The following is a 12,622-nucleotide window of genomic DNA, read 5'->3' on the forward strand; positions in this document are numbered from 1 at the left end:
CGCTCTTCATTCCCTAACTCCTACAGCCAGGTGACCATCCTTCCTTCACTGCAGATTGATTCCATCACTTCACCCTTCCACATGTGAACTCTGTCTCTCCCAGTAATAAAAGTCCATGTGGCTAGATATACTTTATCAGAGCATCAAATACTTTATGAAAGTAGACTAGCTATCATGGAAATCTTTCAATGCGGAAGCATGGTCAACATTTATTATGCTTTATGAATGAAGTTCTAGTTACAGAGTCCACCATTCCCTAACTTTGAAGCCAATAAACATTGAACTTAAACGAGTATTTTTTAATTTAGTAATGATTAAATGTGCATAGTCAGTAAAAATAATTTTATAATTTGATGTTATGATTTTAAACGACACTTTATTTTTTTAAAAAAGCATGCTTTGATACTAACAGAAGCCATTTGAAGGGAAAAATATATAAGAACATAAACATAAATAACAGGACACATAATACAATGGAAAAATAAATAAAACTCCTTGTTGATATTAAAATAAAGAATAAAAACGATGCCTTCCTATACATTGTAGGTGCTATTCTACATGTTGTGGAAATACCAATGAACTTACCCACCACAGGCAATATTCCAAGATATGTAGTCATCAAGGAAAGAGATCCCATCCAGGTGGTAGGAAAGCAATTCAAAAATCAAATAACTACATTCATTTCATTATGAAGGTAGTAGAATTAGAGCAGAGAATTACTATACTTTTAAAAAGCTTTTGTACTAAAACTAAACAAAATTTAGAAGAAATAAAAAAATAGTTTCAATAGGAAAACAAGAATATTCATATTGATTCAGAGAAATCTACTCCCTGTTTACAACACATTTTACTGCTTAGATACTAAAATAAAGGACAAAATTATATTTTTGTCATTTTTCTGTAAGACATTTTACTATAAAAATAAGCCAATTGGGTTGTAACAACCATTCTGTGTCTGAGGTTTGACATTAAAAAACTAATAGTTACATAAAACAATAATATCATTCAATATGTGGACAGATTCTCACCTCTTCTTCCTTCAAACACATCATTGATTTCTCTTAGCAGTGTTGACATGTCACTAATTTGGGACTCCCAAGCTTCACAAAATACATCCAAGTTTTCTTTCGCAATTTTACTAGACGGATGCAATGTCAGTGTTTCCGCAGCGGAAATGATCTAAGGAGACAAAAATACATTGGTATCTTAGCTCTCAGAATCACATTGGAGACCAAAGTTAAGTAGTCTGAATTGCTTGAATCAATTCATTAACAACTATGAAATTACTTCATAGTTGTGGAAGTAATTAGAAGTAATTTCCCCACACAAGTTACATGTTGAGCAATGTGAAGGCAAGTAGAACAAGGCTTGCTGTTATAATCTGACCTATATATAAACAGTATGCATTATGCCCCAGTAGGGGGTGCTTTCTCATTATCTGTCTCCCTGTCTCTCTCTGATGAGCACATGCACCCTCTAGCAACTAAAAAAAAAAGTATGCATAGATTTCAAAATATTTCTGTATGAAGGCAAACTCATATTTTAACTCTACCTTTCATGAACTTTTGGAAGTCTCCTCACATAGCTAATACATATAGAGGACACGGTGCATACTATGTGCTAGGCACTATGCCCATGTTACAGCGGATGAAACAGCTCTGAATGAAATAGATAATGTGAGTTTTACTTGTCTTCCCTCATAATGTAAGTCTTGTGAAGACATAGTTACATAAATTACATAATTAAGTTATACGATATTATATTGGGATAGATGATATATATAAAGAACAAGGGACCAACTATGGTAACACACACTGGCAGATTTTGCTACTCAGTAGGCTGAGGCTACCTGGGAGGCCCAGGTTCAATGCCCAGACCACACTAAAAGCCAGATGTGGTGGCAACTTATAGTCCCAACTACTTGGGAGGCTGAGGCAGAAAGATCACAACACAGGAAGACCCTGTTTGAATGAACAGACAGACAGATAGAGAGAAAGACACAGTAAGGAGGATGGAGAGTATTAGGGGACAATAGTATTTCAAGTTAGATGGTCACTGAGAAGGTGAGGGAGGCATGGAAAATCTAGATGAAGTCATTTAAGATGAGGTGGAGGCATTTCGGGTGTGTCTGAAGAACAGCAGGTACACAGAATGACAGACTGACATGGGCAAGAGGGAAGTTCCAGTGGCCGTGTAACGGCGAAACACACATGGCATAGATTAGATTTTCCTCTGAGTGAGAAAGGAAGTCATTGAGAGTTTGCAGAAGGCAGATGTGCACGGCCATGCTCACTGATACGGCTGGTACATTTGGATGAATCAGAACTAGATGCCCCTCCAGGGTGCACAGAGGCCCACAGGCACAGGGCTTGCCAAGCACATGGCTCCTCTATGAAAAGAGCAGGACCCTCCTTCAGAGAAAGTGGGCTTGCCAGTGGACTGCAGGTAGCTTTCAGTGTTGTTGCTCTCTCAGCTTGGGACCTTTGCATCATGTGCAAACTATGCAGCTGTGTCCTGAACAGGGTCTAACATTTTAAAGGAAAGATAAAAAATTTATCTCTAAAGTACAAGTATCCAGAAATAAACATAATGATCTCAGAGGATACTCTAGTTCCTTAAATTATCATTTTTGTGAGACAGATGGCAAAGACTAAGAGTGAAAGCTGAAATCATGGCAATAGAAAAACTTCTCAAGTTATAGAAGTTATTAACCACAGTATCTACCACATACTGGGGAAGAAAATATGGCTATTCCTAATACCTGCTGCAAGAGAAACAGTAAGCTGAAAGTCTCAACCCAATAACAAGAGGGCCTGAGAACAGGAACAAGAGCTGATGCAAAGAGCATGAGAATCTAGCCCTCCAGTTGTACTGAAATACAGCTGACGCTTGAACAAGGTGGAGGTTGAAGATGCCAACTCCCCCACACAATCAAAAATCCACATGTAACTTTTGAATCCACCAAAACAACCACCATTAATAACCTACTATTGACTAGAAATTTTCATAACATTAACAGCCAATTATCACACTTGCAGAAAGATCACAACACAGGAAGACCCTGTTTGAATGAACAGACAGACAGATAGAGAGAAAGACACAGTAAGGAGGATGGAGAGTATTAGGGGACAATAGTATTTCAAGTTAGATGGTCACTGAGAAGGTGAGGGAGGCATGGAAAATCTAGATGAAGTCATTTAAGATGAGGTGGAGGCATTTCGGGTGTGTCTGAAGAACAGCAGGTACACAGAATGACAGACTGACATGGGCAAGAGGGAAGTTCCAGTGGCCGTGTAACGGCGAAACACACATGGCATAGATTAGATTTTCCTCTGAGTGAGAAAGGAAGTCATTGAGAGTTTGCAGAAGGCAGATGTGCACGGCCATGCTCACTGATACGGCTGGTACATTTGGACGAATCAGAACTAGATGCCCCTCCAGGGTGCACAGAGGCCCACAGGCACAGGGCTTGCCAAGCACATGGCTCCTCTATGAAAAGAGCAGGACCCTCCTTCAGAGAAAGTGGGCTTGCCAGTGGACTGCAGGTAGCTTTCAGTGTTGTTGCTCTCTCAGCTTGGGACCTTTGCATCATGTGCAAACTATGCAGCTGTGTCCTGAACAGGGTCTAACATTTTAAAGGAAAGATAAAAAATTTATCTCTAAAGTACAAGTATCCAGAAATAAACATAATGATCTCAGAGGATACTCTAGTTCCTTAAATTATCATTTTTGTGAGACAGATGGCAAAGACTAAGAGTGAAAGCTGAAATCATGGCAATAGAAAAACTTCTCAAGTTATAGAAGTTATTAACCACAGTATCTACCACATACTGGGGAAGAAAATATGGCTATTCCTAATACCTGCTGCAAGAGAAACAGTAAGCTGAAAGTCTCAACCCAATAACAAGAGGGCCTGAGAACAGGAACAAGAGCTGATGCAAAGAGCATGAGAATCTAGCCCTCCAGTTGTACTGAAATACAGCTGACGCTTGAACAAGGTGGAGGTTGAAGATGCCAACTCCCCCACACAATCAAAAATCCACATGTAACTTTTGAATCCACCAAAACAACCACCATTAATAACCTACTATTGACTAGAAATTTTCATAACATTAACAGCCAATTATCACACTTTTAATGTTATAAATATTGCATGCTATATTCTTACCATAAAGTAAGCCAGAGAAAAGAATGTTATTAAGAAAATCATAAGGAAGAAAAAAAATTACAGCACTGTACTGTCCTTTCCAGTGTATGTATTGAAAAATATGCACATATCAGTGGACCAGCACGATTCAAAGTCATGTTGTTCAAGAGTAGCCAAAGCACACAGGGTGACTCCCATGTAGACAAGCAACTACAGAAGCCTGGGCTTCTCCCAGTAAACACATTTCTCCCGGTTGTAATGCAGTGTGCAGCAGATAATCACTGCGAGTGGTTCACTCAGGCAGCTCCTGCTTCTCTGAGAGGCTTTGACCCTGTCCTCTCTGGGGGAACACCTGATCATTCCTCCAACATCCAACAAGGTTCTGAGGTGTCTAAGTCAGTCTCACTGCTCTCAACTATAAACAACAACAACAACAATCCAGGGGCTCAACATCTGCCATCCAATATTATTTTAGACCAAGTCCTTTTGGTTGAAATATGAATGTCTGGAAAACTGTATTTCAGAGCATGGACTTGGAAAGAGAAGGTCATCTGTCCTTTACTTTTTTTCTTTTTTTTCAGAGAGGTTTTCGCTACAGGGCACGTGCGCTCACCAGAAAGACTGAAAGAGACAAAGAGATAGAAAGCGAGAAATCACCCTCCAGGGGGATGGCCACACTGCAATCCCTTCTCCTCCATTCTCCTCTTGGGATCTTGGGCACGCACGCACACGCGCCCGATGTGAGTTTAAGCCGCCGGGTCCAGGACTTGAACCACGGTGGACTACATGGGAGTCCAGCGACATAGCCATTACACTAACTGCTGATCCCTCTTTTACTTTTTTTCTATAGGTTAATTTAACAGGGACAGTATTAAATGGGCTATCAGTTTTAAAAAGGCTTTTGAGGGGCCAACAGATGGTGTAGTGGTTATGTTGCTAGACTCCCACATGGCCAATTGCAGTTTGAGTCCCAGATCTGGTAGCTTGAAAATCATGCTGGGTACATGTGCATGCATGCCTAAGATTCCAGGAGGAGAATGGAGAGGATTGGGGGTGATTTCTCACTTCCCCTCTCAATGTTTCTGTCTCTCAGTCTCTCAGACAAGCACACATGTCCTATGGTAAAAACCTCTTAAAAATAAAGGCTTTTGAAAATTATAAAGGCAAAGTAATACTACACGAAATTAAGAAAAAAAGACTCACAATCTTCCCCACCAGAAGTCTCATTTCTGTATATTCCCATATAGTCATTTTCATACACATAGCAGCAATTATATGCAAATCTGTATCTTGCCTTTTTCAGTTAACATTTTTAAAGGTTTTTGCCTTAGGGCATGTGTACTCACTGTAGAGACAGAGGACAGTGAGAAGGAAAGTGAGAAATCACCCCCAGGGGAATGGCCATGCCACAATCCCTTCTGCTCCATTCTCCCCCTGAGATCTTGGGTACCCATTCACATGCACCCAGAGTGATTTTCAAGCCACCAGGTTCAGGACTTGAAATGTGGTCGATCATGTGGGAGTACAACAACATAACTGCTATGCCATCTGCTGGTCCCATCAGTTAACATTTTAACAAATTTCTTTTAGAGAGATTTTTGCTATAGGGCACATGTGCTCACTGAAGAGACAGACAGAAAGCAAACATTTGCCCCCCAAGGAGGGATGGCCATGCCACAATCCCTTCTCCTCTAGGGATTTTGGACATGCACACATACATACCCAGGGTGAGTTCCAAGCCGCCAGGTCTGGGACTCGAACTGTGAGTGACCATGTGGGAGTCCAGCAGCATAACCATTATGCCATCTGCTGGTCCCTTAGACTTTTGATATTGCTAATTCTGAACATAATTATTATTTTAACATCATGATATCTTATTTCCCTAATTCATAATAGCTATTTTGCTCCAAATTGAATCTTTTTATAAGTCGTATTGGAATAAACATTTTGTTTGGTTTCCAATCTCCAAATATCTTTAGATTATTAGACTGACCTGTGTAAATACTTTTTATTGCTCATTACATAATGATAACTTACTTTCCAAACATGTTATAACAACCTGCATTGTACACAGCTTCATTTATAACAGATGTAAACCAGGGCATCAGTTACATGGGTCAATCTCCACTTTGACAGATGACCAGCTAAACCAGTGGGATGTCAGCCGTGTTCTGACACACTATCAATGAAACCTCCATCAGCTTTCTCCTCTCAGTAGACTTGGCCTCCAGTTATGCAGAACCATTTACACTTGCCACACAATTTGTTCTGACACTCAGACGAGACATAACATGGTAGGAATAATGTGCTGTTATCTTTCATACCTGTTGGCCAGTCACCTGAAATGTCTCCTCTGCGTGTATACACGTTATTTCAAGAGGTTCTGTCCCAGATACGTGTCGCAACAATCGGCAGGTCTACGAGAAAACATACCTACGTTTGACTTCTACATTCTCATTCTTTACAATACATGGTCTCGTTTTATCATCAAAAAAAAAAAACCTTACATATAAAAATTTATTAAAATATATAAAAATAAATGTATACATTACTGAGAAAGATAAATAAAGGTATTATTTTACCTTTATTATTATTTATTTAATTATTTCTACCACTTATCTGATGACAAGGTGATCAGACTATTAGAACCACAGACATCCCTGAAAGGATCTAGGGGGCCAGTTGGGGGCCTAGTGGTTAAGGTAGCTAGATCCCACACGGCCAACGGTGTGATTCGAGTCCCAGACCCAGTGCCGTAAACATATTGGGTGCGTGTGTATGCATGCCCAAAACCTAAAAGGAGGGAGAAATGGAAGAGAGGGGATTGCAGCATGACTTTATCACGGAGGGTGCTTTCTCACTTTCCTTCTCTCTCTCTTCTCTGTCTCTGGCAAGCACATACACCCTTTGGCAAAACGAAAGAAAAAAGGAAAGGAGGGAGGCAAGGAGGAAATGAAGGAAGGAGGGAAGGATCTAGCAGTGCCCACACATTTAATATGTCCTACCCAAAGTGCCACTTGGGTGAACTATGTCAGAGTTACTACAAGCGAGATATATCTATATCTATATCTATATCTATATCTATCTATCTAGCTATCTATCTATATGGTCCCATCAGCCTAAAACACACTAGGTACACATGACAGGCTGGAGAACTGGAGGAAGGGGATTGCAGGATGACCAGACCCTGTGAAGAGTGTCTGTCTGTCTGTCTCTCTCTCTCCCCCTTTCTCTCTCTCACATGTTATAGATTCTATCAACAAATAATACTTCCTCCTAATTATCAATTAACTAAGCACAGATTTTGCTGGAGAGAGCAGTGAATTAGGTAGACTGGTGTAATGTATACAGAGTCTATACCAGAGGATATTATTGAAAATCTTGAGGCTTAAAACAAAATACATATTTTTTTCACTATTAAAAAATTTGTTATAGAATTCCTAAAATTTATAAAATTTTTTCTATAATCATAATATTTCATTTATAAACAAAGCAGCATCAAATTTACCAAATAAATGAAATATATCTTTTTCCAATATTCTCTAGAAGTCTCCAGGCTGCTATGTAAACAAGCCAAGGAGAAGAAGCTAGTCCGGTTAAGTCTAAGTGTAGCTTCTAACCAATAGTCTTCGTGGCCTGTGTGGAGGGAATATCAGCCATCATGAAGACAGCTAGATGATTCTACCTGTGCATTTATTTACATGTTGCCTAGGACATGCCCCATACTAAACAAAATATACATAGATTGCATTTTTTCTTTTTTCCACGAGCAGATATCTGACGTATTAGTTAATAAGCCAAGGGGGACTGTAACGAAAGTGATGAAGTACCAATAGCAGATACACTCGGGCAGGAGAGGAGAGACTCGGAGACGGATGTGTGCTGCATGTGTTCTGTCTCTCCTCCACTCCGCTCCCTTCTCAAACCTACGTTCTGTCCTGTGTTGGGCCAATGAGAAACCTCAGCAATAGATCAGCAGGGTTGAGAGAAAGGGCCTTCACTCCCACGCTCCTCTGCAGGGCCACCTTGGGTTGTTAATGTGTCCAGTCTTAGAATCACAACCTCTCAAAAGCAGTTTCTGAATGATTTTCAGGTTCTACTGTCCCCTGTTTACTTAGGCCTGGGGAGTGGTAGCAGCTCTGTTGTCCACTAGACTCAGTTACTGTCCTCTCCCTATGGTTGCCTCCTCCTCTGGGTCTGTGACTGTAAATAGCTCTTTTATTCAAGCTCCATAAATTATCCTAATCTGAGTGCATGTCCTTCCTGCTCAAACCCTGACAGAGTCAAACAGAAACAAGGTCACACAGCACACGCCCGTAGCTCTGCTCCAAGGGCTGGTCGCTCTGAGAGGATAAGGAAAAGAAGATTAACAAGTGTATTTGTGAATTCCAGCATGTTTTGTTGTTTTGTTTTAGGGGCTATGCTGTTACAAGAACAGAACAAATATGGGCTATACCGTTAAGATTTCAAAGCAGAGAGAGAAAATGCCCAGATAAATTAACCAAAAACTCTGTGTGTTCATATTTCCTCATGATAGCAAAGCTATTGTTTAAACAATTATTGTAATTTCTTTAGCGCGCAAATCTATTACTCACCTCAACAAGCTGTTCTTTTTGTTCCGAGAGTTTACAGGCATACTCAGCCAAAGCTTCTAAATTTCCTTCTACTCCAGTAACTTTTAATGCTTTTAGAACCACATGATCAGCATGGTATTTCAACAGATCTGCTGCCAGCTGTGTTGCTGTACTATGAAGCTGCAGATGTGGAGGGTGAAGGGTGAAGCAGGAGAGAAAACAAACAGTAAGGGGTTATGAACAAGGACCTCGTGAACATTTTAAAAACTAAAGCGTGGAAATCTTCAAGCAGTTCCACTTGACCCACCGAGGGAAAAGCATAAAGCTCGCCACGGCAGAAGTTGTGTAGCACTGGGAGCGTGTAAGTTCCGCCATGTCCAGTTCACCTTTGAATCCCCAAGAGCTAGAAGATGAACTGGCCATCAGCGGGTGAATAGCTTGGTCCTTTTCTATCCTCTTATTGGGCTGCTCTTTCCCACAAGTTTCTCTTAGTTAAAAAATACTTCTGCTGGGCCAGCAGGTGGTGTGGTGGTTAAGGCACTGGGCTCTCACATGGCAGATGGCAGTATGAGTCCTGGACCCAGTGGCTTGAAATTCATGCCAGGCACATGTGAGTACGTGCCCAAAATCACAAGAAGAAAATGAAGAAGGAATTATGGCATGGCTATAATTCCACCCAGGGGAAGGGGGGTGATTTCTCTCTTTCTCTCTTTGTCTCTGGTGAACACATGCTCTTATAGCAAAAATCTCCCTAAAAAAATTTTTTTAAAGCCTCTGTTCCTATAAAAGTTGGTGAAAATAAAGCAGTCTTAACAGTGTACTAAGTGGAAAATCAAACAACAGCTAAGGATCATTAATTTTTTTTTGGGGGGGGGAGAGGTTTTTTTTACTATAGGGCGCATGCGCTCACCAGACAGAGAGACAGAGAGATAGAAAGCGAGAAATCACCCCCTGGGGGGATGGCCACGCCATAATCCCTTTTCCTCCATTCTCCTCTCGGGATCTTGGGCATGCACACACATGCGCTCAGCGTGAGTTTTAAGCCACTGGGTCCAGGACACGAACCGCGGTCGACTACATGGGAGTCCAGCAGCATAGCCATTATGCTAACTGCTGGTCCCGGAGTCATTAATTTTTTAATGTACTTTTGTAAAAGCATCAGTATGGGATTCAGTCAGATAAATACTCAGTAACATTTTACTACACATCGTGGCACAGCACTAGAGGCTGGGTATACTTGACAAGCAGGTCACGACCCCTGCCCTCTGGGGGTTTATATGAGGGAATTTCAGAAAATGTGTGGACAAATGGAATTAAAGTACAAGTTTACTCTGGTGCAAAACAACTTTGAAATCCATGCCCAGTTTTATTCACAATGTGTACTTCCCATGAGCTTTTCAAGTCCCTATAGTCTATTTTTAATTGCTACCCACAACCTTATTGTCTAATTCTATGAACAAATGAAGTCTCAGAAGACACAACAGACAAAAGGGTAACAAAAACCCAGAGGTTTAATTTGACTTTGGGAAGATAAATTTTAAGTATGGCTCACTCTCACTTGATATCTTTGGACACTATTAACTCTAAAACCTTTTCTTTTTATTCTGCCTCCGCCACCCCTCTTTTTCAAAATGATATGACAGATTAATTTGGGTTTGTTTAGAAAGAAATCATTTTTAATAACATTGCTCTGAGAAATATCTGATTTTTACTCCTATTTGAATGAAGCAGTTCCTTTTTTTTTTTTTTCCTGGAAGTAATCCAATGTCAATTCAAATTACAGGACTTTCCACAAAATTAACAATAGGATAGTCTGCATTCATCCAACCAAGCGAAAATAACTACAGTCAGAAACAAAGACATTCAAGTTCACTTTCCTTTGGAAACTAAATGTCACATGAAATTTTTAAAAGATTTTGTCAAGCAGCAGGGCCTTGGAGAATATCTAATGCCAATCCTTTATTTTATAGATGATGAAAACAGGTCCATAGAGATTGAGTGATCAGCTAGGGTCACGTACATTTTACAAATGGTTCTGGAGGCAACACAGTGACAACATAAGGAAGGAAGAGAGAAAACACAAAGTCCCCACTCTGTGACACGTCCTGACAGCAGCTGTATACACACTGTCTCCCTTGATCCTTACAAGAATTCCTCAAAGTTGCAGTGGTTACACCCACTGAAGAGGTAAGGAAAATGAAACCTGTGGACCATCACTCAGCCTGTCACCAAGATTTCACACTGTAGCGATAGTCAGAAATTTTACAGTTTACCTAAAATCAAATAGGCTGGGATAAAATGGGTACATTCACTTGCCAGAGAGACAAAAGTGAGACATCACCCCCTGAGGGGAGATAGCCACACCACAATCCCTTCTCTTCCATTCTTATCTTGGGATTTGGGGCACACATATATACATGCCCAGTGTGAGTTTCAAGCTCCAGGTCCCAGGCTTGAACTGCAGTTGGTCATGTGGGAGTCCAGCAACATAACCATTATGCCATCTGCTGGTCCCTGGGTCGACATTTTTTAAAGCATAGGAAACCAGGTCCTTCTATGTTTAACAGAATGTTTAAATGGCGGTTTTAATAGATAAATGGAAGTTTCAATAGCAGTGTCACTAACAAAAATGTGAGACAGCTCACCATGCACATAATTACAAAGAAGATCTAAAACCAATTTCATTCTCTTGAGCTTTAGACCCTCTTTAAATATATAACAGAATTGGGCCGGCCCAGTCACCTGGTGGCTAAGGGAGCTAGGTCCCACCTAGCCAACTGTGCAATTCAAATCTCAGCCCTGGCAGTTTGAAAAACATGCAGGGGCTTATGTGTGTGCCCCAAATCTCGACAGGAAGAAGAAATAGAGAAGAGAAAAGGACAGTGTGACCACACCCCATAGGGAAATGATTTCTCCTCTCCCTCGCTTTGTATCTCTGCCTCTCTCTCTGGCAAGCGCATGCATCCTCTTACAACACGCACACACACACACACACACACACACACACACACAACAGAATTAAGAAATTATAGAGGTAAGGGATAAGTTTTTTTTTTTAAAGAATTATTTTATTTAACTTTAATTAATTCATTTTAATTTGACCAGAGAAGGACAGAATGAGGGAGGGAGAGAGAGGGGCAAAGTGGGAAAGCAAGCCACCAGGTCCAGGATGCAGATCATAGCCACCCATGTGGAAGTCCTGAGCCCTTTAACTACCACGCCACCTGCCAGCCCCAAAAGAAGTATTTGTGAGGAGGATCTGTGTAGAGAGCTGATGGGTGTTTACTGTGAGCCTCACCTCTGGGCACACCTCAAAGTGGAGGACACCATGATATGGGAGTTGCAGAAAAAGAAGTAGAGGACAGGAAGACAGCTCAGAAGACACTCAACCACACATCAGAAAGAACATCACCCTGAAACGTCTAACAAGCCCAAAGTTATCTTATGAGGCGACTGGTTGCTGAGAACTTCCCCTCCCCACTTAGCTCTTCACTTCCTGGGCTGCAACAGGGCAAAAGTCAGGAACAGCAGCTACACAGTAAAGGGTGAGGGGAGGGAAAATGGGAAAAGTGACCAAAGCTCTGAATGGGACTGGGAGAGTGGGGACCAGGGGAGAAGTCCTACATGGAAGGAAGATTAAAACACTCTTCGTCCTACTGAAGTGAACATTCTGTTTTTGAACTTAGATTGTGTTTCATGACCGAAAACAGTACCTGGCAACCATTTTTGTGTAAAGGGCCAGACAGTAAATATTTAGACTTTTCAGACCACATAGCTCTATTGCAACTAACAATTCTGCTGTTGTAGTAAGAAAATAGTAGACAATATACACACAATGGGCAGGACTGTGTTCCGAAAACCTCCATGTACAAAAACAGCCCAGTCACTGTTTTTGAACTCC

At 40.9% G+C, this 12,622-nt stretch overlaps 1 protein-coding gene across 1 annotated transcript in view; it reads right to left on the reverse strand.

The window, feature by feature from the left end:
• CTNNAL1 (catenin alpha like 1) overlaps positions 1-12,622 on the reverse strand; it is an 88,064-nt gene that overhangs the window by 27,686 nt on the left and 47,756 nt on the right. Inside the window, exons 12-14 of the mRNA XM_006142797.3 lie at positions 8,743-8,901; positions 6,472-6,564; positions 1,029-1,179 (exon numbers count right to left, since the gene is read on the reverse strand). Of these exons, the coding sequence (XP_006142859.1) occupies positions 1,029-1,179; positions 6,472-6,564; positions 8,743-8,901 (403 nt within the window). The remainder of the gene's footprint in view (positions 1-1,028; positions 1,180-6,471; positions 6,565-8,742; positions 8,902-12,622) is intronic.

The sequence above is a fragment of the Tupaia chinensis genome, unplaced genomic scaffold (assembly GCF_000334495.1).
Source record: "Tupaia chinensis unplaced genomic scaffold, TupChi_1.0 Scaffold000081_1, whole genome shotgun sequence".
Classification (NCBI taxonomy): domain Eukaryota; kingdom Metazoa; phylum Chordata; class Mammalia; order Scandentia; family Tupaiidae; genus Tupaia; species Tupaia belangeri.